At 45.5% G+C, this 24,767-nt stretch overlaps 2 protein-coding genes across 3 annotated transcripts; one reads left to right on the forward strand and one right to left on the reverse strand.

Annotated features, from left to right (window-relative positions):
• Positions 1 to 3,491: 3,491 nt before the first annotated feature.
• Positions 3,492 to 11,500, reverse strand: LOC135573652 (uncharacterized). 2 transcript variants are annotated; one of them, XM_065023016.1, is made up of 5 exons: positions 11,233 to 11,500; positions 9,623 to 10,344; positions 5,327 to 6,362; positions 4,734 to 4,884; positions 3,492 to 4,686 (listed from the first exon to the last, which is right to left on the reverse strand). In XM_065023016.1, exons 1-5 carry the CDS (start codon positions 11,411 to 11,413, stop codon positions 4,638 to 4,640), a joined length of 2,139 nt encoding a protein of 712 aa, XP_064879088.1. In that variant the 5' UTR covers positions 11,414 to 11,500; the 3' UTR covers positions 3,492 to 4,637. The 2 variants fall into 2 exon arrangements, with proteins under 2 accessions (XP_064879088.1, XP_064879089.1); XM_065023017.1 differs by having other exon boundaries at positions 3,492 to 4,884.
• Positions 11,501 to 12,797: 1,297 nt separating this feature from the next.
• Positions 12,798 to 18,807, forward strand: LOC135573617 (uncharacterized). Its single transcript, XM_065022881.1, has 5 exons — positions 12,798 to 13,045; positions 13,164 to 15,358; positions 15,645 to 16,950; positions 17,636 to 17,710; positions 17,804 to 18,807. The coding sequence occupies exons 1-5, from the start codon at positions 12,853 to 12,855 to the stop codon at positions 18,805 to 18,807; spliced, it is 4,773 nt and encodes a 1,590-aa protein (XP_064878953.1). The 5' UTR covers positions 12,798 to 12,852.
• The last annotated feature ends 5,960 nt before the right edge of the window (positions 18,808 to 24,767 follow it).

Genomic DNA, 24,767 nt, shown 5'->3' on the forward strand with positions numbered 1-24,767 from the left:
GTGTAAAACCTAACCACCGTTCCCCTCCCTCTCTTTCCTGTGTAAAACCTAACCAATGTTCCTCTCTCTCTTTCCTGTGTAAAACCTAACCAACGTTCCTCTCTCTCTTTCCTGTATAAAACCTAACCAACGTCCCTCTCTCTTTCCTGTGTAAAACCTAACCAACGTTCCTCTCCCTCTCTCTCCTGTGTAAAACCTAACCAACGTTCCTCTCTCTCCGGTGTAAAACCTAACCAACGTTCCTCTCCCTCTCTCTCCTGTGTAAAACCCAACCAACGTTCCTCTCTCTCTTTCCTGTGTAAAACCTAACCAACGTTCCTCTCTCTCTTTCCTGTGTAAAACCCAACCAACGTTCCTCTCCCTCTCTCTTCTGTGTAAAACCCAACCAACATTCCTCTCTCTCTTTCCTGTGTAAAACCTAACCAACGTCCCTCTCCCTCCTGTGTAAAACCTAACCAACGTTATACTCTCTCCTGTGTAAAACCTAACCAACATTCCTCTCCCTCTCTCTCCTGTGTAAAACCTAACCAACGTTCCTCTTCCTCTTCCTCTCCCTCCTGTGTAAAACCTAACCAACGTTCCTCTTCCTCTCTCCTGTGTATAACCTAACCAACGTTCCTCTCCCTCTCTCTCCTGTGTAAAACCTAACCAACGTTCCTCTCCCTCCTGTGTAAAACCTAACCAACGTTCCTCTCCCTCCTGTGTAAAACCTAACCAACGTTCCTCTCCCTCCTGTGTAAAACCTAACCAACGTTCCTCTCCCTCCTGTGTAAAACCTAACCAACGTTCCTCTCTCCTGTGTAAAACCTAACCAACGTTCCTCTCTCTCCTGTGTAAAACCTAACCAACATTCCTTTCTCTCGCTCTCCAAACCTATCCATCGTTCCTCCCGCCCCCCTGTGTTTCAGAGAGTGTAGCTCTTAGAGGGCCCCTGCTACTGCAGGACATGGTACAGTCCTCCACACAGAGGGGCCCTGCTACAGTCCTCCACACAGAGGGGCCCTGCTACAGTCCTCCACACAGAGGGGCCCTGCTACAGTCCTCCACACAGAGGGGCCCTGCTACAGTCCTCCACACAGAGGGGCCCTGCTACAGTCCTCCACACAGAGGGGCCCTGCTACAGTCCTCCACACAGAGGGGCCCTGCTACGGCAGGACATGGTACAGCCATGGTATATCAGACCGTATACCACGGGTATGACAAAACAAATATTTAACCAGTTTATAATAGCATTAAGGCACCTGAGGGGTTTGTGGTATATGGCCAATATACCACGGCTAAGGGCTGTATCCAGGCCTTATTGGTTAAATAACCCACAGCGTTAGATATATGCTCAGATGATTTTGACAGGCTACCTTTCTGATTACCAGTTTAGTTTGCTAAAAGTTAGCTCGCTAGCTGTAACTACCTCCATTCATAGACACCAACTACCTTCAGTGTCTATTGCTGAAGGCATCTTCTTCCTGGGGACCTTCGTTAAGAACCCTGACTCTTGCTCTAAACATGAACCGCTTGCGGTATGATTTTGGGAAACATAGGGAACGTAACTTTAATATCAGCGAGAAGTAATACCTTTTTTTATTTTTTAAAGGTTAAATACCTACACACCTTCATAGAGTTAGTGTTCCCACGGCCAGATGTCCATGTTACGACACTCGTTTACAGAAGTCAGATATGACCACTTGTGCTAATTAGCTAACGTGATTTTCCAGTTTTTTTTTTAATTATATTTTTTACAATAAAGAGGTAGAAATAACTAATGATGATAATGCCCTTTGTGTAAGAGCTGTTTGAAAAGAAATCCTGGAATTTCAGCCTGTTCTGGTCCATATCATGACATCACAATCTGATCGGATTGATTCTGACCAATGACCAATCATCCTTTATTTGCAGATGTATCCTCCTACTTTGAAGGGGTACGCGGTTAGGCTCTAGAGCAGGACTGACTAAACTGGGGCCTGCTTGTCAAACTTGGCCCACGATAACGTTTCGTTTGGCCCGACAAAAGGTTTCAGATTTCTATCAGTTGGGCTCTCAACTTACTGGTTTTTCCCACCCCATGGCAAAATGAGTGGAATTACATGAAATGTGTTATACAATTGTATAACTGTTCTCTTCAACCCATAGCACAATATGCAGAATTGCAGGAAATGTACTTTAAAAATGTATGTTTCTCTCTACCAAATCTGGCTTAAGCTGCGTTTACATGGTACAAGGAAGACGGCAAACCGGATGTAGCATTAGGGTCCCCCTAAAGTCTAGGTAATAAGGTAATGATAACGTGTTGTTAGGTGTCAAGTTAGGGCCACTAATTCTATGATTCCTTAAAAAAAGATATTGCTTCAAGACCATAAAAAGTTATTGTTTACATATTATATTTCTAAATAGATCATATCTATTTACTCCGCCCATGGCTCCGCCCTCCGCCCATGGCTCCGCCCTCCGCCCATGGCCCACCACTCAGATAATATTTCACCAACCCCAAATGTTTGAGCACCCCGGCTCCAGTCTAGACGAGCCTGTCCGCCAATCAGGGCTGTGTTTGTAAATATATTTACATTTGTATCACCACAACCAGACTGAGCATTTCAATGGTAAAAGGAGGCTCAGGGAAATAAATCATTTTTAAAAATATGGTGTTATTTTACTGAAATAAACACAGTGATTTAGTAATCATACAGTGATGATTTAAATATATTGTTTTAAATACTGCATGGGGCTTTAAGTAGCAATGTGACATGATCTCTGGCATTAAATCTGATATTGGTATCTCTATAACATATTAGAGAAAGGATCCTGCCCAATTCAATCCATAAAAGTGGAAATGTACAACAAAGCAGAAGATTTCACAATGATAATCGTTCAATAGTAACATTAATACAGGAAAACACAGTAGTTTGATCTGAAAATAGATGTAGTCATGAAACATGTCCTTAGGGGTATCAGGTAGCCTCGCGTTAGAGAAACAGGCCTGGAACCAACATGTCGCTGGTCTCAATTAGGTCCACTATTGCTCTAAATGATTAACACAGCTGTTCACACACAGGTTCATTTTGGAGAAATGTAAATACAGCACTAATTTTACCTATACAAAAATAAAGGATGTCACCCAGTGTACTCTCTATCGCCCCCTATCTTCGATAAACACAGATATTAAAACTGCCTACTAAAATTGTCATCCCGTCTCAAGACTTACGTATCCAAATTGGTCCAAAAGGACCGAAGCGGGTTTGTAAAAAATATATATATATATTTATCCTCTGATTAGATCCGTCGACTATTCCATATCTTCGATGCTTCATCAGAATCAACAGGTCCTTGGGCTGTTTCATCTCTCCATGCAGAAAAAGCTTTTACTAAACTAGAATGGTTAGAACTCTGGTCGGTCTTGAAAAATGGCTCTAATTTCATTAATATGCCAATCCCTCAGCCATAGTTATAACAGGCAATATCTGCTCTGTTCAGAATCACTAGAAGCAGCAGACAAGGCGATCAGTTTCTCCTTTGTTATTTTATTATCCATGGCAACCCCCCCCAGGCCATTCATCAAAGAAAATAACACCAATACGCAGACGATATTGTACTATATCTAGACAATGCATCTCCATTGCTCCCAAATGCGGGGCGGCAGCGTAGCCTAGTGGTTAGAGCGTTGGACTAGTAACGGGAAGGTTGCAAGTTCAAACCCCCGAGCTGACAAGGTACAAATCTGTCGTTCTGCCCCTGAACAGGTAGTTAACCCACTGTTCCCAGGCAGTCATTGTAAAATAAGAATTTGTTCTTAACTGACTTGCCTGGTTAAATAAAGGTAAAATAAAAAAATAAAATAAAAATGCATTGAAGATCATAGATAAAATTCAGTTTAATTTCAAATGACAAAAACAAATAAGCCCTACTGCCTCTCAAGATCCCGATGGAGGACTCCATCTCTACTTACAGTTATAGATCTGTCACTGATTGAAAGCAAGTCTAGGAAGCCGGTAGATCTGTTCTATGTGCTTCCCGTTCTTATGTTTTGTTTTTGCATCTTTTAATTTCAAGTTTTGTACACCAGCTTCAAAACAGACGAAAATACAATCTTTTTGTTTATGGAAAATATATTTCACAGCGGTTTAGATGGTACAATGATCCTGTAGTCTACACTATTGAGCTTGTTTTGTGACAAACTGAAATGAGGTTTACCATTAGAATTTTACCAACCAGGAAGTGGCGAAGTTCATTTCTTCTTCAATGTTTTTAGTGGCAACCCACAGGTACAATGTGTGAACTAATGAATATAAAATATACGAACAGAATATGAATTTAAATATTGGTACCTGTAACCCCCCACCACACACAAAGTTGCTGGTTCAAATCCCTGGCTGGTTCGAAGTCTGACTGGGAAACGCAATGGCTAAGGTGTTGCGTTGACAGTCTCTGGACCGGATTTGAAGTCCCCGTCAGGGCCGCGGTCTCCCAAGTTTGCTACAGTACTCTGTCTCCGTTTGACTCTATTCACATAGAACTTAATGCCCAACCAGTTTCTGCTTTTGAGCGCCACAGGTTCTGACTGGAGGCATTTGAGGCAGTCCCTCTTTTCAGGAACTTAGCCACTCTTTATGAACGGCATTATGTGTTTCTCTACTGCTGCTCCCTCATCAACGATCCTCTTTAATCTCACAGTGTTTCTTTGGGTTGGCTGGGAGCCTGTGCGCCGGGCGCCGGCTCAGCTGGGAGACGGGCCGGCTGGGAGCCTGTGCGCCGGGCGCCGGCTCAGCTGGGAGACGGGCCGGCTGGGCGCCTGTGTGACGGGTCGGCTGGGCGCCTGTGCGACGGGTTTGCTAGGCGCCGGCTCCGCTGGGAGACGGGCCGGCTGGGCGCCTGTGCGACGGGCCGGCTGGGCGCCTGTTGAGAAAAGGTTGCTTAAAAGATTGCAAAAATGGAGGCAAAGAATGGAAAATAATATCACGATTTTCATATTTCACTGAAACAACCAGAGAAAGACAGAGAAAAAATGAATATAAAATATATGAACAGAATATGAATAAACATGACCATTTCCAGGCAAATTTCCTGTCTGGCAAACCATCCACTCGGAGAGCTAGCCTGACCTACAAGGTGTATAAACCATCCACTCGGAGAGCTAGCCTGACCTACAAGGTGTATAAACCATCCACTTGGAGAGCTAGCCTGACCTACAAGGTGTATAAACCATCCACTTGGAGAGCTAGCCTGACCTACAAGGTGTATAAACCATCCACTTGGAGAGCTAGCCTGACCTACAAGGTGTAACAAACCATCCACTTGGAGAGCTAGCCTGACCTACAAGGTGTGACATTTGACTTACATTTATTTTGGGGTTCACTGAGAGTGGACAGTGCTCCAGCCAAAACAACCTCATTCCACTTGAAACTTTTGAATTTGCCAGCAGACTCCGCGACTTTGTGTCGTCCTGACGTCAATGCACAGGATTCCACAGCGCTGCCAATGTTCATTAAGTTGTATCCCATTTGAACAGCCAGCGTGGGACGGTCGTACGTTTTGTTCTCCTCGTTGTAGCCAGCAACAGCTCTCACTGCCGTGATGACGTGAGGTAAATTACTAGGTATGACCAAGTCCTCAAAGCACATCAGAGGTGTACACGTCCTGGCCGTGATGAGGAGTCTTGCCACCTCTCTCATTCTTTGTTGAATGTATCTGTTTCTTCTGTCATCTGGCTGTAGTTTGTTGTACAGCTCCTCTCCCATGAGGAGGATACATTTGTCATTTCTAACCACAAATGAAACTCGGCCGGAGTTCATACCACAAACGATCTTCCAAAGACCTGTGCTGACGTAGTCGGGTTGAGGACACATCTTAAACGCCATTGCTGACTGAATCCTCATCTTCGGTCCAGGTTTTGGTTCTTCAGCTTTGGGGTTCAGAGGGCAGTATCTGACATGCTTCCGTAGTGACTTTTGAATGTACAGACCTTGACAGTGCAAGCAGTGGGTGTAACATGGAGTGGATCCTGGCACTTTGGGACGGGAACAGGAGGCCATCTCTCCACTCCCACGTCTTGCTACGGCAACATCATGCACCCTCTGACAGATCCTCTTAGCTGGATAATGAGCCCCAGAGTCTGTTTGGATGTTCTTGTCTTTGTTGCCGTCTGAAGGGCTGATCTCAGTCCCCGGGTTGTTTTCATCACATAAGTTGGACAAATCAGATGGTTCGTTCACCACACCACTAGAATGGCATGTTCTCTTCACTGGTTTACGTGCCTCAGAGTCTTCTTTAGTGCAGGAGCTACTGTCTGAAGAGTTGCTGTCTGTTACAGAGATGTTTTCCTCAGTCCAGATGGAGAAACTAGATGCTTCATTTGATTCCACGTTACTAGAATCCTAAGAGGGAAACAAAAAGGAGAGATGAATGTAACATGAAAACTCTCGGACAGCAGAGATCCCGTTTTGGAACGTAGATATGGTCGTAGAGTTATCATATTAAACATTGTACAGTGCATTTGGAAAGTATTCAGACACCTTGACTTTTCTCCCATTTTTTTTACTTTACAGCCTTATTTTAAAATTGGTAAAATATTTTTTCCCCTCATCAATCTACACACAATACCCCATAATGACAATGCAAAAACAGGTTTAGAAATTTTTGCAAAATGTATAAAAAATAAACATACCTTATTTACATAAGTATTCAGACCCTTTGCCTATGAGACTCGAAATTGTCAGAGCAAAAACCAAGCCATGAGGTGGAAGGAATTGTCCGTAGAGCTCAGAGACAGGATTGTGTCGAGGCAGAGACCTGGGTAAGGGTACCAAAACTTTTCTGCAGTACTGAAGGTCCCCAAAAACACAGTGGCCTCATTCTTAAATGGAAGAAGTTTGGAACCACCAAGAATCTTCCTAGAGCTGGCCGCCCGACTGAGCAATCAGGGGACAAAGGCCTCGGTCAGGGAGGTGACCAAGAACCCGATGGTCACTCTGACAGAGCTCTAGAGCTCCTCTGTGGAGATGGGAGAACCTTCCAGAAGGACAATCATCTCTGCAGGCGTCCACCAATCAGGCCTTTATGGTCGAGTGGCCAGACGGATGCCACTCCTCAGTAAAAGGCACATGACAGCCACTTGGAGTTTGCCAAAAGGCACCTAGACTCTCGGACCATGAGAAACAATATTTTCTGGTCTGATGAAACCAAGATTGAACTCCTTGGCTTGAATGCCAAGTGTCACATCTGGAAGAAACCTGGCACCATCCCTACAGTGAAGCAAGGTGGTGGCAGGGACTGGAAGACTAGTCAAGATTGAAGGAAACATTAACGGAGCAAAGTAGAGAGATCCTTGATGAAAACTTGGTTCAGATCACTCAGGACCTCAGACTGGGGCGAAGGTTCACCTTCCAACAGGACAACAACGCCGGAGTGGCTTCGGGACAAGTCTCTGAATGTCCTTGAGTGACCCTGCCAGAGCCCGGACTTGAACATCTCTGGAGAGACCTGAAAATAGCTGTACAACGACGCTCCCCATCCAACCTGACAGAGCTTGAGAGGATCTGCAGAGAAGAATGGGAGAAACTCCTCAAATACAGGTGTGCCAAGCTTGTAGCGTCATACCCAAGAAGACTTGAGGTTGTAAACGCTGCCAAAGATGCTTCAACAAAGTACTGCGTAAAAGGTCTGAATACTTGTGTATATGTGATTGTGCAAATTTATAAAAACTTGTTTTTGCTTTGTCATTATTAAATTTATGGGGTATTGTGTGTAGATTGATGAGGGGGAAAAAACGATATAATACATTTTAGAATAAGGCTGTTACGTAACAAAATGTGGAAAATGTGGTCTGAATACTTTACCAATGCACTGTAAGTGGACAATTCCATGGAAATGAGACTCATATTTTTCACATTAAAATGTACACTACATGACTAGAAGTATGTGGACACCTGCTCGTTGAACATTCATTCCAAAATCAGGGGCATTAATATGGAGTTGTCCACTCTTCTGTGAAGCCTTTCCACTAGATGTTGGAACATTGCTGCAGGGACTTGTTTCCATTCAGCCACAAGAGCATTGGTGAGGTCGGGCACTGATTTTGGGAGATTAGGCCTTGCTCGCAGTCGGCGTTCCATTTCATCCAAAAGGTGTTCGATGGGGTTGAGTTCAGGGCTCTGTGCAGGCCAGTCATGTTCTTCCACACCAATCTCAACAAACCATTTCTGTATGGACTTCGCTTTGTGCACAGGGGCATTGTCATGTTGAAACAGGAAAGGGCCTTTCCCAAACTGTTTCCACAAAGTTGGAAGCACAGAATGGTCTAGAATGTCATTGTATGCTGTGGGGTTAAGATTTCCCTTCTCTGGAACTAAGGGGCCCGAACCATGAAAAACAGCCCTAGACCATTATTCCTCCTCCACCAAACTTTACAGTTGTCATTATGCACTCGGAGAGGTAGCGTTATCCGGTCATCCGTCAAACCCAGATTTGTCCATCCAGCCAGATGTGTGATTCATCACTCCAGAGAACGTGTTTCCACTGCTCCAGAGTCCAGTGGTGGCGAGCTTTACACCAGATGGTGATGTTAGGCTTGTGTGCAGCTGCTCGGCCGTGGAGACTAATTTAAATGAAGCTCCGACGAACAGTTAATTGTGCTGCCGTTGCTGCCAGAGGCAGTTTGGAACTCTGTAGTGAGTGTTGCAACCGAGGACAGACGATTCTTAAGCTCTACGTGCTTCAGCACTTGGCGGTCCTGCTCTGTGAGCTTGTGTGGCCTACCACTTTGTGGCTGAGCCGTTGTTACTCCTTGACGTTTCCACTTCACAATAACCGCACTTGCAGTTGACAGGGGGCAGATCTAGCAGGGCAGAAATTTGACAAACCGACTTGTTGGAAATGTGGCATCCTATGACGGTGCCACGTTGAAAGTCACTAAGCTCTTCAGTAAGGCCATTCCACTGCCAATGTTTGTCTATGGAGATTGCATGGCGGTGTGCTCAATTTTACACACCTGTCAGCTGAACTAGCCTACGCCACTAATTTAAAGGGGTGTCCACATACTTTTGTATATATAGTGTATGTCAAACAAAAAAAACAATGATTGCAAGGTTAAACAAACCATACAACTACTGTATGCACAAGGACAACTTTGAACAACTTCCACAGAATGTTTTACAAAAACACATACTGGAAGACCAATGCAGATAGAAAGTCTGGTAACAGAATGACGGTTGGTGCCCGTCATTCTGTTACCAGAATTTGCATCTACAAAAGTCGTCCTTGTGCATAGAGTTGTATGGTTTGTTTTGACATACATTTCATTAATTATTAATTTCTCCAACTTGACAGGATTTAGAAGTCTGTTTTGGGTTCACCCAAGGAGTACTATAGACACACATCATTCTATTTACTTTGTCCATTCTGTGAGTGTGAGATATTAAGGTTGTGATTTTGCTTGCAAATGTAATGTCCATAATGCTGGAATTGTCCATATACTTTATATTTAAAAATGTATATATTCATTTTTTTTTTGTATTCATTTTCTGTAAAGAAATTTCTTTCAGAATCTCATGTAATCATTTGGCTGTTTTCACTACAATTAAATGCTGCCTTTTTGTGCTGTTCTACATGTATACTAACACAATAAATATAATCTTACTTGTTCTGAAGAAGTGCTGGGACTCTGATGAACTTTACCGTTTTCACTCTGAGCTGCAGAACAGTCTGGATTTACTGCAGAGAGGAGCTGAGAGTCACTGATTGGTTCTGATACTCTGCTGTCGGATTCCAGCTGCTGTTCCTCCTGATTCATCCAGACTTCCTCTTGTTTTGTGGGCTCTGGGTCCTCCAGACCCAGCCTGGGGCTTCTCTCCTGCTGCTCTGGGGGAACCTCCTCTTTAGAGACAGGGAGAGAGGGCTGCTGGGAGTCTGGAGAGAAGGGAGGGGGAATGGGTCTCTCCATCCCATCAACACGTTCTTCTATGTTTCCTACCTGGGCTTCAGAGAGGAGCTGAGAGTCCCTGGTTGGTTCTGATATGCTGTAATCTTCTCCATCAGGTTCTGTTTTGATCTGTTCAGTTGTGTTGGTGGGTAGAGAGTCCCTCTCTCTGTTCTCCAAGGTTTGGTCAAGATGTGAGGGCAGAGGTGGGTCCTGTTCATAGTCACTTTTCACACAGGCAGGAATCAAGAGGTCTTTGGTATCAGGTTCCAGACCTTGAGGCTGGTCTTCCTTCTGACTGGTCCTGAGTTCCTCCTCTTCCTCTTTAATCTGTGTGGGCTCTGGGTCCTCCTGCCCCTGACTGGGGCTCCTCTCCTGCTCACAGTGCTGCTGCTCTGGGGGAACCTCCTCTTCAGAGACAGGAAGAGAGAGCTGCTGGGAGTCTGGAGGGAAGAAAAGGAAAACAAATTCAATCAGAGTTTATTCACGTACTGCAGGATGCAGCAGGATACAGCAGGTGTAAACAGTGATTGCAAGCTCTTCCTTAACAATGCAGTCCAGAGGAGGCTGGTGGGAGGTGCTATAGGAGGAATCAATAGAACTGAGTCCAACATGTGGTTTCCATATGATTAATAATGTTCCATTTATTCCATTCCAGCCATTACAATAAGCCCATCCTCCTAAAACTCCTCCCACCAGCCTCCTCTGATGCAGTTATACTGGTCATATAAAGTAATACACAAGATTATTATTCTTATTTTTAAATGGGAGTGATAGGTGTAAGATACTGTATCCCTGGAAAAAGGATGTTCAAGGTTTCTATCACCCCGCTGAGGCTGGCGGGCACGCACACACACACACACACACACGATGCTTCTTGTTCCCTCTGGCTAGTGATCTGTGTGATCTTCAGACCTGGGTTCAAATACTATTTGAAATCCTTTCATACGGAGTTAAACAGATAATACTGAGTGGACCGTTAGTACAGCTCCCAAACTCACCGTGTCGGCTAGAATAGAGCTACTGTCACGTTAATAAAAGGTTTTTAAAAATGTATACAGTCCTATAGACCCTCAAAGCAGGGCTGACTCACATTTAACCCTAACCATTCCAATGTATTTAATAGAATAAAAAAACACAAAAATAAAAAACACTATTTATGGAAGTGGTGATTTTGCTAGGTTTACTACAGGAAACATGATTGTTTGGGTCCCCCGGGTGTGGAGACAGACGGGTTAATATACTGCAGTCTAACTGTGTGTGTGAATGACTAAGTGAGTATAATTATTTGATGAATAATTTTGTTTCCCACAGTAGCTATTATTACAAACCTGCTCGATGTAACTTGATTTCCGGGTGGAAAACCAAATCCAACAGCCGCTGTAGACGTTTGTTCTCCTCCTTCGAGCGGGAGATTTCTACCCGGTACTCGACAATCTTTTTTTCAAAGACAGCCGATATCTCCACAGCGGCCGCTGTTAGCCGCTGAGTAAGAAACGCATTCAACTCCATCTGTAATTTGGGGATTTTACGGTCTATAAAGCCACATGTCAACGAGGAAAATAAACTAATGCTCTAGCTATTCACTTCCTGCTTTAATTCTTCTTCTTTTGGATTTGGTTGTCGGATTGCATCCAACTTTAAGGTGCATACACCGCCACCTACTGTAGGGAAGAGAGTGGTGTGAGGCCATTCACAGTCTACCGACATTACATTCTTTGATACAATAATACAATATTGGGGACAAGGGAAATTGCCACCCATTCCACTATTGAACCCTATCTAGTCCAACTCTAGACCAGTGGGTTGAGAAGACAAACCCCTACCACTCCCCCTGCAGCTCTTCTGCAGTAAACCCTCGCAATCCCAAGTACTTCTCTACCACTGCCACCACAACCTCTATTTTCTGTGACTTTCAATTCATTTCTGCAGTACAATTGACGACCACGACTATAAATGATAAAACGCCCACCTTGCTGAAGCAAATATTCTTCCCATCACAGTCTCTTGATCTCTCACAGGAATCCTCTCAGGATCCCTCGCCCTGTACCCAGGTTCCTCAACCACTCTCTTCCCTGCTTCAGCATACCACACTTCCTGTACTACTGTAACCCTGGCAACCTCAATCTGCCTTTCTCTTACCTGACACCTCCAGTCTCCAGCCCCATGATCACCCCCACAACTTTTCACATCATACAGGTTTCTCCGATCAAATAGCCTAATCTAAATAGAGCTCAATCAAATACAAACTGCACTGTCATGTTAAGAAACAACATATTCCATCCTTTCAACAGCTCCATGCTCCAGAGAGAAAAACCCATCACAATCCTTATCCCTTATCTCGTAATCCGGAGCGCCCTCTCCCTCTGGGTGGAGGAAACACAATAAATCATCATGAATCCACTCCAAGTTACCATCACCAATTCAACAGTCCCCAACCTCTCATCCACCCAATCTGACTCCACATATGGATCAACCAAAAAGCAAGGATCCATTCTCTTTACAAATGTCACTCCCACTGGGCCAAAATCATCCTTGGGACGCGGGACGAACTCGGCGATCCTCACCGCAGCTACTTCACCCTGACACCCTCACTCTAAACTAATTCTGGAGCTCTTATCCCCGTTCTTTTGCTTCTTCTTTTTATTCTTCCATGGTGTTTTGGAACCGAACTTCAATGTTGCATGTTGTAGAACGCTAGCTACCTGCAGTAACCCATCAACCTCTTATGGACGATCCACTGAGGATAACAAATATTGGGGAATTAAATTTGAACGAAATTGTTACGTCGTGTGAAAGAAAGGTTTTGAAGTTGGAGGCATATTTACTTCCAGTAGGTGGTGGTAGTGCATCCTTTAAATTGTGTAACAAATGCCTTAAAACAAAATAGAAGAAGAAGAAGCAGAACATGAACGGCTAGTGCTTTGGTTTGTTTACGTCGTGAATATAAAATGTCACAATTACAGTTGTTGAATGTGTTTATTACCGAACGATTAACAGCGGTAGCTATGGAGATATCCGTTGTACTTGAACAAAATATAGGCGAGTACCTGGAAGAAATCTCCCGTTCAAATGAGGAGAACAAACGTCTACAGAGCCTGATGGATTTGGTTTTCAACTCCGAAATCAAGTTACACCACGAAGGTTTGCAATTAAATAATTACTCAAAATGCACGAATCATATAGTTACTGTGGGCAATACTTGTTGATCAAATAATTATACAAATGTAATCATTATTGGTTTTCTTTTCCCTCCTGCCAGACTCCCAGCAGCTCTCTCTTCCTGTCTCTGAAGAGGAGCTTCCCCATGAGCAGCAGCACTGTGAGCAAGAGAGGAGCCCCAGTCTGGGGCAGGAGGACCCAGAGCCCACACAGATTAAAGAGGAAGAGGAGGAACTCAGGACCAGTCAAGAGGAGGACCACCCTCAAGGGCTGGAACCTGATACCAAAGACATCTTAATCCCTGCCTGTGTGAAAAGTGACTATGAACAGGAGCCACCTCTGCCCTCACATCTTGACCAAACCTTGGAGAACAGAGAGAGGGACTCTCTACCCACCAACACAACTGAACAGATCAAAACGGAACCTGATGGAGAAGATTACAGCGTATCAGAACCAACCAGGGACTCTCAGCTCCAGCTCCTTCCCCAGGTAGGAAACATAGAAGAACGTGTTGATGGGATGGAGAGACCCATTCCCCCTCCCTTCTCTCCAGACTCCCAGCAGCCCTCTCTCCCTGTCTCTAAAGAGGAGGTTCCCCCAGAGCTGCAGGAGAGAAGCCCCAGGCTGGGTCTGGAGGAATCAGAGCCCACAAAACAAGAGGAACTCTGGACGAATCAGGAGGAACAGCAGCTGGAATCTGACAGCAGAGTATCAGAACCAACCAGTGACTCTCAGCTCCTCTCTGCAGTAAATCCAGACTGTTCTGCAGCTCAGAGTGAAAACAGAGTATCAGAACCAACCAGTGACTCTCAGCTCCTCTCTGCAGTAAATCCAGACTGTTCTGCAGCTCAGAGTGAAAACAGAGTATCAGAACCAACCAGTGACTCTCAGCTCCTCTCTGCAGTAAATCCAGACTGTTCTGCAGCTCTGGGTGAAAACAGAGTATGTGTGGATGGGGTAGTGGAGATGCTTATTATTATTCTCCTCCCTCCAGACTCCCAGCAGCTCCCTCTCCCTGTCTCTGAAGAGGAGGTTCCCCCTGAACAGCAGCACTGTGAGCAAGAGAGGAGCCCCAGTCAGGGGCAGGAGGACCCAGAGCCCACACAGATTAAAGAGGAACAGGAGGAACTCAGGACCAGTCAAGAGGAAGACCAGCCTCAAGGTCTGGAGTCTGAAATCAGAGTATTAGAACCAACCAGCCTCTGCAGAGTTTTAGAACCAACTAGTCTTTGCAAAGAATTAGAATCAACGTCTGTAGCAAATCCAGACGGTTCTGCAGCTCTGGGTGAAAACAGAGTATCAGAACCAACCAGTGACTCTCAGCTCCTCTCTGCAGTAAATCCAGACTGTTCTGCAGTTAAGAGTGAAAAGATAGAAGAATATGTTGGTGGGTTGGAGAGACCCATTCTACCTTCCAACCCTCCAGAACTTCCTGTCTTTGAAGAGGAGGTTCCCCCTGAGCAGCAAGAGAGGAGCCCCAGTCTGCAGCAGGAGGACCCAGAGCCCACAAAGGTTAAAGACAAACGGGAGGAATTCGGTACCAGGCAGGAGGAAGAGCAGCTTTACATTGGGCTATCAGAATCAACAAGCCTTTGTAGAGTATCAGAACCAACCCTCTCTGCAGCAAATCCAGACTGTTCTGAAGCCCAGGGAGGAAACATAGAAGAACTTGTTGATGGGATGGAGAGACCCATTCCCCCTCCCTTCTCTCCAGACTCCCAACAGCCCTCTCTCCCTGTCTCTAAAGAGGAGGTTCCCCCAGAGCAGCAGGAGAGAAGTCCCAGGCTGGGTCTGGAGGACCCAGAGCCCACAAAACAAGAGGAACTCTGGACGAATCAGGAGGAACAGCAGCTGGAATCTGACAGCAGAGTATCAGAACCAACCAGTGACTCTCAGCTCCTCTCTGCAGTAAATCCAGACGGTTCTGCAGCTCAGATTGAAAATAGAGTATCAGAACCAACCAGTGACTCTCAGCTCCTCTCTGCAGTAAATCCAGACTGTTCTGCAGCTCAGAGTGAAAACAGAGTATCAGAACCAACCAGTGACTCTCAGCTCCTCTCTGCAGTAAATCCAGACGGTTCTGCAGCTCAGAGTGAAAACAGAGTATCAGAACCAACCAGTGACTCTCAGCTCCTCTCTGCAGTAAATCCAGACGGTTCTGCAGCTCAGATTGAAAATAGAGTATCAGAACCAACCAGTGACTCTCAGCTCCTCTCTGCAGTAAATCCAGACTGTTCTGCAGCTCAGAGTGACAACGGTAAAGTTCATCAGAGTCCCAGCACTTCTTCAGAACAAGTAAGATTATATTTAATTTATTATTTAACATGTTCAATGGCACTCAGCACACACAACAAAGCAGCATTTAATTCCAGAGACGACATGAGATGTTGATAGCAATTTCCTTACAGAAAATGAATACTGAACAATATAAACATGAATAAATGTAAAGTAATTTAAATATGAAGAATATACATTGTTTAAAATGCTAAACTCTATGACCATATCTACGTTCCAAAACGGGATCTCTGCTGTCCGAGAGTTTTCATGTTACATTCATCTCTCCTTTTTGTTTCCCTCTTAGGATTCTAGTAACGTGGAATCAAATGAAGCATCTAGTTTCTCCACCTGGACTGAGGAAAACATCTCTGTAACAGACAGCAACTCTTCAGACAGTAGCTCCTGCACTAAAGAAGACTCTGAGGCACGTAAACCAGTGAAGAGAACATGCCATTCTAGTGGTGTGGTGAACGAACCATCTGATTTGTCCAACTTATGTGATGAAAACAACCCGGGGACTGAGATCAGCCCTTCAGACGGCAACAAAGACAAGAACATCCAAACAGACTCTGGGGCTCATTATCCAGCTAAGAGGATCTGTCAGAGGGTGCAGATTACTTCACCAGAGGTTGTGTGCAGTAGGGTGACTACCCCATCAGCAGCTCCAAGCTCTACACACGTCATACCAATGTCTGTAACCGACAGTAGAAGATCTAAGAAACAGTGTTGTCGGTACTGTGGAAAGGCTTATGTTAAAATCGCGAGACACCTGCGGATTGTGCATCGGGATGAAGTGGATGAGACCAAGACCTTCAGCTTCAGAAAGAAGTCCAGAGAGAGAAAAGTCTTACGTCTTCTGAATAAAAAGGGAGGCGTTGTGCGTAATGCTGCCGTAGCAAGACGTGGGAGTGGAGAGATGGCCTCCTGTTCCCGTCCCAAAGTGCCAGGATCCACTCCATGTTACACCCACTGCTTGCACTGTCAAGGTCTGTACATTCAAAAGTCACTACGGAAGCATGTCAGATACTGCCCTCTGAACCCCAAAGCTGAAGAACCAAAACCTGGACCGAAGATGAGGATTCAGTCAGCAATGGCGTTTAAGATGTGTCCTCAACCCGACTACGTCAGCACAGGTCTTTGGAAGATCGTTTGTGGTATGAACTCCGGCCGAGTTTCATTTGTGGTTAGAAATGACAAATGTATCCTCCTCATGGGAGAGGAGCTGTACAACAAACTACAGCCAGATGACAGAAGAAACAGATACATTCAACAAAGAATGAGAGAGGTGGCAAGACTCCTCATCACGGCCAGGACGTGTACACCTCTGATGTGCTTTGAGGACTTGGTCATACCTAGTAATTTACCTCACGTCATCACGGCAGTGAGAGCTGTTGCTGGCTACAACGAGGAGAACAAAACGTACGACCGTCCCACGCTGGCTGTTCAAATGGGATACAACTTAATGAACATTGGCAGCGCTGTGGAATCCTGTGCATTGACGTCAGGACGACACAAAGTCGCGGAGTCTGCTGGCAAATTCAAAAGTTTCAAGTGGAATGAGGTTGTTTTGGCTGGAGCACTGTCCACTCTCAGTGAACCCCAAAATAAATGTAAGTCAAATGTCACACCTTGTAGGTCAGGCTAGCTCTCCAAGTGGATGGTTTGTTACACCTTGTAGGTCAGGCTAGCTCTCCAAGTGGATGGTTTATACACCTTGTAGGTCAGGCTAGCTCTCCAAGTGGATGGTTTATACACCTTGTAGGTCAGGCTAGCTCTCCAAGTGGATGGTTTATACACCTTGTAGGTCAGGCTAGCTCTCCAAGTGGATGGTTTGTTACACCTTGTAGGTCAGGCTAGCTCTCCAAGTGGATGGTTTATACACCTTGTAGGTCAGGCTAGCTCTCCAAGTGGATGGTTTGTTACACCTTGTAGGTCAGGCTAGCTCTCCAAGTGGATGGTTTATACACCTTGTAGGTCAGGCTAGCTCTCCAAGTGGATGGTTTATACACCTTGTAGGTCAGGCTAGCTCTCCAAGTGGATGGTTTGTTACACCTTGTAGGTCAGGCTAGCTCTCCAAGTGGATGGTTTGTTACACCTTGTAGGTCAGGCTAGCTCTCCAAGTGGATGGTTTGTTACACCTTGTAGGTCAGGCTAGCTCTCCAAGTGGAAGGTTTGTTACACCTTGTAGGTCAGGCTAGCTCTCCAAGTCGATGGTTTATACACGTCATTTGCCTGGAAATGGTCATGTTTATTTACCCTGTTCTTTCTGTAATTTTTGCAATCTTTTCTCAACAGGTCCACAGCCGACCCCTGTCACACAGGCGCCTGGCCAGCCGACCTGTTGCACACAGGCAGCTCTCCAAGTGGATGGTTTGTTACACCGACCCCTGTCACACAGGCGCCTGGCCAGCTCGACCTGATGGTTTGCACACGCACCCAAGTGGATGGACCCCTGTCACACAGGCGCCTGGCCAGCCGACCTGTTTGCACACGCACCCAGCCGAGGTCAGGCCCCTATCACACAGGCGCCTGGCCAGCCTACCTGTTGCACAGTCACCCAGGCGACCCGTCGCACAGGCACCCAGCCGACCCCTGTCACACAGGCGCCTGGCCAGCCGACCTGTTGCACACGCACCCAGCCGACCCCTGTCACACAGGCGCCTGGCCAGCCGACCTGTTGCACACGCACCCAGCCGACCCCTATCACACAGGCGCCTGGCCAGCCGACCTGTTGCACACGCACCCAGCCGACCCCTGTCACACAGGCGCCTGGCCAGCCGACCTGTTGCACACGCACCCAGCCGACCCGTCGCACACGCACCCAGCCGACCCGTCGCACACGCACCCAGCCGACCCGTCGCACACGCACCCAGCCGACCCGTCGCACACGCACCCAGCCGACCCGTAGCACAGGCACCCAGGCGACCCGTCGCACAGGCTCCCAGCCGACCCGTAGCACAGGCACCCAGCCGACCCGTAGCACAGGCACCCAGCCGACCCGTAGCACAGGCACCCAGCCGACCCGTCGCACAGGCACCCAGCCGACCCGTCGCACAGGCACCCAGCCGACCCGTCGCACAGGCACCCAGCCGACCCGTAGCACAGGCACCCAGCCGACCCGTAGCACAGGCACCCAGCCGACCCGTAGCACAGGCACCCAGCCGACCCGTAGCACAGGCACCCAGCCGACCCGTAGCACAGGCACCCAGCCAAGCCAAAGAAACACTGTGAGATTAAAGAGGATTGTTGATGAGGGAGCAGCAGTAGAAAAACACATAATGCCGTTCATAAAGAGTGACCAAGTTCCTGGAAAGAGGGACTGCCTCAAATGCCTCCAGGCAGAACCTGTTGCGCTCAAAAGCAGAAACTGGTCGGGCATTAAGTTCTATGTAAATAGAGTCAAACAGAGACAGAGTGCTGCAGGGAATTCAGAGGGCAGCAGGGAATTCAGAGGGCAGCACCCCTGACCTGGACTCAAACTCAGGTCCAGAGACTGGCAACCCAACACCTTAGCCAAACAAAATGTTATTGTTCTTTGACTCAATAATTGGTGCATTCTGGGTGTGCTATAAAGTTCAGAAGTTATGGGCAGAGTTAGAAATCTGTCTGTCAGAGGTTTTACAATGTAAGTTTACTTTGAATCCGTCTATATGCATATTTCAAGACATGGCATATGGGGGTGCCTGAGTTGGACAATATTATTTTACTTAAATACTGGAAGTCAAATTATACTCCAACATTAAGAAAATGGAAGAATCAAACATTTTATTATTTAAAAATATTGAATACAATCTTTCTACAGACAGAAACATGACGATTTGAAGTCGTGGGAAAATGGCCCCTTTTTTAACTTGTTTTTCAACCCCTGAGAAACAGTTACTGAAGCGTCCCTGGAGCAGTTTAGTGGATCTGTGCCTTGCTCAAGGGCACAACAGCAGGAGGCGGCGTCTAGGATACCCGGAAGCCTACCAGAATTGTTCCGTTCAGACTTGGGATTCAAACCAGTGACTTTCCAGTTGCAGGTCTGCCTCTCAGGACATGATCAATTAAATGTTACCTGGCTAAAACCATTTACTACAACTACTACATTACAAACTGTTTTCCTTAGCTCGCTGAATAACCTAGTGTTGGACTACGGTTAGCAAAAATCACAGGTTTTCCAGAAATCCTGGTTGAAATGTTCACAGAATCAGAAGGGGTTTTAAGCATGAAATCCGGAATCCTCCATCCAGGATTTCCGGAATACCTGTGAGTTTTGGGAGAGATGGCAGGATTTCCGGAATACCTGTGAGTTTGGGAGAGATGGCAGGATTTCCGGAATACCTGTGAGTTTTGGGAGAGATGGCAGGATTTCTGGAATACCTGTGAGTTTCGGGAGAGATGGCAGGATTTCCGGAATACCTGTGAGTTTCGGGAGAGAGAGCAGGATTTCCGGAATACCTGTGAGTTTCGGGAGAGAGAGCAGGATTTCCGGAATACCTGTGAGTTTCGGGAGAGAGAGCAGGATTTCCGGAATACCTGTGAGTTTCGGGAGAGAGAGCAGGATTTCCGGAATACCTGTGAGTTTTGGGAGAGAGATCAGGATTTCCGGAATACCTGTGAGTTTCGGGAGAGAGAGCAGGATTTCCGGAATACCTGTGAGTTTCGGGAGAGAGAGCAGGATTTCTGGAATACCTGTGAGTTTCGGGAGAGAGAGCAGGATTTCCGGAATACCTGTGAGTTTCGGGAGAGAGAGCAGGATTTCCGGAATACCTGTGAGTTTCGGGAGAGAGAGCAGGATTTTGCAACCCCAGTTGGGCTCTATTAAAGTTACTGTTGAATGATCATCATCCTTGTGAAATCTTTATTGATCGAGCTAAATACTGCTTCCTACATGGTCACGTTTATGATAGAATTGGGCAGGACTCAATCATTTTGCCATTATAGAAATATATATATATTTGTAACATCCCAATTTAATGTCTGGTGTATGTCACATTACTCAACAACTTCATTTGGTGTCGACTACAATACAATATGTGCCAATGTTACCCTAAATTAAATTAATTTTCCACAACAGACAGACTACTTTTGTGTGTTTTCTCATGGATGCATTGTCATACACCTGTGAACAGTGGGAAAAGACACTGCTACAAACAAAACAAGGGCTTCATTCAAAAATGTAAATTCAAGACAGTTTATCAAGACATGATCAGTGTCATTATTAGAACACACAAATACAGTCTCAGATGTCTCCTAAAACATCTAGTTTATGTATGAAACCACTGTCATCTGTCATGTATTAACTCAACTCTGTTACATTATTAGAGACCAAGTATTTGCACCCCTTGACTTTTTTCCACGTTTTGTATTACAGCCTGAATTTAAAATAGATTGAATTGAGATTTTTGTCACTGACACAATATCTCATAATGTCAAAGTGGAAACAATTTTTTATTTTACAAATTAGATGACATATTTCTGTATTTCATTTTCAATAAATGTACAAATATTTCTAAGAACATGTTTCTACTTTGTCATTATGGGGTATTGTGATGTAATTATGGGGTATTGTGATGTCATTATGGGGTGTTGTGATGTCATTATGGGGTATTGTGATGTCATCATGGAGTGTTGTGATGTCATTATGGGCTGTTGTGATGTCATTATGGGCTGCTGTATGTAGATGGTGGGGGGGGGGGGATATTTAATCCATTTTTAATTCAGGATGTAACACAACAAAATGTGGAATAAGTCAAGTGATATGAATGCTTTCTGAAGGCTCTGTACACGTAAAGGATGACCCAGAGAGACAGGAGTTAACATGTTTAGTGGTGGAGGATACAGGGCTTGACTTTGACCAAAATGAATGAACCCTTTACAGAACACTTTCAACGACTTGATCACGGCTGTTACACACGCTGATGTAGTCTGTTTTGCCTGCTGGGAAAGGGAGGTCCTCCTGACTGACGAGAGACGAACAGAGGTTGTTGGGGCTGCCAGGGGTGCAGAGTGGGTCGATGTAAGACAACTCCCTCTCTCTATCCTTCCTCCTCTCCGACTCCATGTCTATCTGGAGCTCAAGCTGCTTCCTAGGTCCCCCCGTCCCCATCTTGATCGACGGACGCCTGCTCCGGCTCTGAGACCGCCAGTAGCTATTGCTGTCGTAGGAGGGGAGTCCCTCCTTTTTTAGGCAAAAACTCTTCTCTTTCTCCACAAGCGTTAGGCCCTGGTCCTCGCCCTCCTCTGTGTCCTCCCTCTTCTCTCCTGGACCCTCGGCCCGCAAGCCTGGTGTAGATCGCGTGCTGTGTTGGTGGGTCATATTCTTCAGTTTCTTCTGACTCGTCAGCTGCTGCTGCACTTTGCTCTGCTGCCTGTGGGTGGCGCTGTGGCTGTAGTACACAGACCTGGGCACCGGCCTGGCCTTGAATGCCCTCCTCTCCTCTTTGGCCACCAGGTTCCCCAGTTCCACTTCAATCCTCTGCTCCCTCTTCCTCCTCTCTCTCTCCAGGAAGCTGAACGGTCTCTGGGGTGAGCAGGAGGAGGCCCGCTGGTTGCCACCGCTGACCGTGACACACTGATAATTACTGAAGTTAACTCTGTGGTTACCGGGCCGCTGGCTGAGGCGTCGGCTGATGACGTCGTAGAGCGGCAGGCGAGTGTGGGCGGGCGCCGGCGAGGCCCGGAACTTCATGCCACACTCCCTCAGCTCGTCCAGCTCCCGGCGCAGCAGCAAGTTCTCCAGCTCCACCTCCGAACGCGTCCTGACCTTAATGACAATAATGCATCAATATTACATTAGTTTTATATAGTACTTTTCACCCAAACACCCAGAGGGACATTTGCTCAGCACGTCTGTACATACATATACTGTATTTATGACAGGTAGAACATTCCCTATGGAATGCTGTGTTACATTATTCATTCAAGACTCTTTAACAATACAACTAAACAAAAACCTCCTCACCTTCCTCCTCTTCTTCTCCTCCTCCCTCATCATCATCCTGAACGGCTCGGGGACGGTCACAGTCCCCCTGGAGTTATCAGGACCTCCATCCCCCCTATAGCTCTCGCCTCTGGTTCTCCTCCCTGTGTTGCTCAGGTTTCCTCCCTGGTTTCTGCCCTGGCTCTTGGGGCAGCAGCCTCTCAGCTGGAGCTGGATCTGGAGCTGGCTCCTAGATGATGGCTGCTTACGGGCGGTGGTGGTGGTGGTCACACTCTCTGGACAGCAGGACTGACTGTCCCTGTGGGGGAACAATAGTAAAAGAAAGCTTGAATTGCAACGTATATCTTCTAGTGAATGCTTTGAGACCTTTGGCTCCAGGCACCCTTTCATGTATTTACGCAAGAGGATATGAGTTGAGCACATAGATTTTTTATTTTTTATTCATACAGTTAAGAACAATTTAAAGTAGAAAGAACCCCAGAGGAAGTCACATTCTCTCTCTTTACCTGAGACTGTTCCTGAGGGGTTTGTCCTTCCTTCTCCAGGCCCTGGGGCTGTGGCTGTCCTCTACAATCAGAAAGAGACAAAATAGTCAACTATTAAAAATGTGACCTTGACGGATGGATTCAGTGATTCTGTGTTGACATACAATGCCTTCAGAAAGTATTCACACCCCTTGACTTTTTCCACATTTTTGTTGTGTTACAACCTGAATTTAAAATTGATAAAGTTCTGCACTGGTCTACACACAATACCCCATAATGTCAAAGTGGAAATGTATTTTTTTTCTTTTTTTTTACTAATTCATTAAAAATTAAAAGCAGAAATGTCTTGAGTCAATAAGTATTCAACCCCTTTGTTACGGCCTAAATAAGTTCAGGAGTGCTTAACAAGTCACATACGTTCCATGGACTCACTGTCTGCTATTTTCAAATGACTAATCATCTCTGTACCCCAAACATACAATTATCTGTAAGGTCCCTCAGTTGAGCAGTGACTTTTAAACACAGATTCAACCACAAAGACCAGGGAAGTTTCCCAATGCCTCACAAAGAAGGGCACCTATTGGTAGATGGGTAAATAAAAGCTGACATTGAATATCCCTTTAAGCATGGTTAAGTTATTAATTACACTTTGGATGGTGTATCAATACACCCAGTCACTACACAGGTGTCCTTCCTAACTCAGTTGCCGGAGAGGAAGGAAACCGCTCAGGGATTTCACCATGAGGCCAGTGATGACTTTAAAACAGTTACAGAGTTTAATGACTGTGACAGAAGAAAACTGAGGATGGATCAACAACGTAGCTACTCCACAATATTAACCTAATTGACAGAGTGAAAAGAAGGAAGCCTGTACAGAATAAAACATGCATCCTGTTTGCAACAAGTGTTATGTTTGGGGCAAATGCAACACATTATATATTTTTGCTCCATATTTTCAAGCTGCATCATGTTGTGGGTATACTTGTAATCATTAAGGATTAGACGTTTTTCAGGATAAAAAAATAAACTAAATAAGCACAGGAAGATAAGTGCAGGAAAATCCTAGTGGAAAACCTGGTTCAGTCTGCTTTCCACAGACACTGGGGATGAATTCACCTTTCAGCAGGACAATAACCGAAAACACTACGCCAAATTGACACTGGATTTGCTTACCAAGATGACATTATACAATCCAGGTATGCAAAGCTCTTAGAGACTTACCCAGAAAGACTCACAGGTGTGACCGCTGGCAAAGGGGATTCTGACATGTATTGACTCAGGGCTGACAGTACTTTTGTAAATGAGATACTGTATTTCTGTATTTAATTTCCCCAAAAATGTATTTTTTTAAATAAAAACATGTTTTCACTTTGTCATTATGGGTTATTGTGTGTAGATGGGTGAATAATTTTTTAAATTTAATCAATTAAGTCAAGGGATTTGAATGCTTTCTGAAGGCACTGTTTATACACAGTACATACATTTATTTTAAACATGACCAGGATTTCACAATAAATTCACACTTACTGTATCTCCATTTAGAACATTTTTGCTGAATTATTTACAAAAATATTGAACGGTAGGAGAAGATTAGCATATTATATTATAACAGGTGACATATTCATGACATGCTGTTTCTGGCTCTTTTCCCCCACTGACCTCTCTCTTCCAGCAGCAGTTCATAATGGTTATCGTCCTCTTCTCCGTCTCCACCAACACCGTCTCCTGATTGGTCAGACTGATTGGTCAGACACGCCGGACGTCTCCTCGTGGAAGTTCAGCTCCTCGTCTGAAAGGATTCTCTGCAGTCGCCTCACTGGCATAGAGCCAGAGCTCTGGCTTTCCCACGTGACACTGAGAGACAGGAGAGATTGAGCATCATTTAAGGTGAGCTTTCATTGTTGCTGCCGTGAAAAAAGTCTCAAGCGCATCTCGGTTAAAGCCCCTCTTAGGATGTGAAACGCTAAAATACCTTCTTCTGAAGCACAACAAAACAAACACGGATGTTTTTGTTCCC

This window comes from Oncorhynchus nerka, linkage group LG10 (genome assembly GCF_034236695.1).
Source record: "Oncorhynchus nerka isolate Pitt River linkage group LG10, Oner_Uvic_2.0, whole genome shotgun sequence".
NCBI lineage: Eukaryota > Metazoa > Chordata > Actinopteri > Salmoniformes > Salmonidae > Oncorhynchus > Oncorhynchus nerka.

What these genes read in the sequence shown, in the direction of transcription:
- LOC135573652 (XM_065023016.1), bottom strand. Translation starts at nt 11,413, where the DNA reads ATGGAGTTGAATGCGTTTCTTACTCAGCGGCTAACAGCGGCCGCTGTG. An exon ending in AATCAAGTTACATCGAGCAG is followed by an intron (nt 10,345 to 11,232) that starts GTTTGTAATAAT and finishes TCTTCCCTCCAG; the next exon opens with ACTCCCAGCAGCTCTCTCTT. An exon ending in CCAGCACTTCTTCAGAACAA is followed by an intron (nt 6,363 to 9,622) that starts GTAAGATTATAT and finishes TTTCCCTCTTAG; the next exon opens with GATTCTAGTAACGTGGAATC.
- LOC135573617 (XM_065022881.1), top strand. Translation starts at nt 12,853, where the DNA reads ATGTCACAATTACAGTTGTTGAATGTGTTTATTACCGAACGATTAACA. An exon ending in AATCAAGTTACACCACGAAG is followed by an intron (nt 13,046 to 13,163) that starts GTTTGCAATTAA and finishes CCCTCCTGCCAG; the next exon opens with ACTCCCAGCAGCTCTCTCTT. An exon ending in CAGTGAACCCCAAAATAAAT is followed by an intron (nt 16,951 to 17,635) that starts GTAAGTCAAATG and finishes TTTTCTCAACAG; the next exon opens with GTCCACAGCCGACCCCTGTC.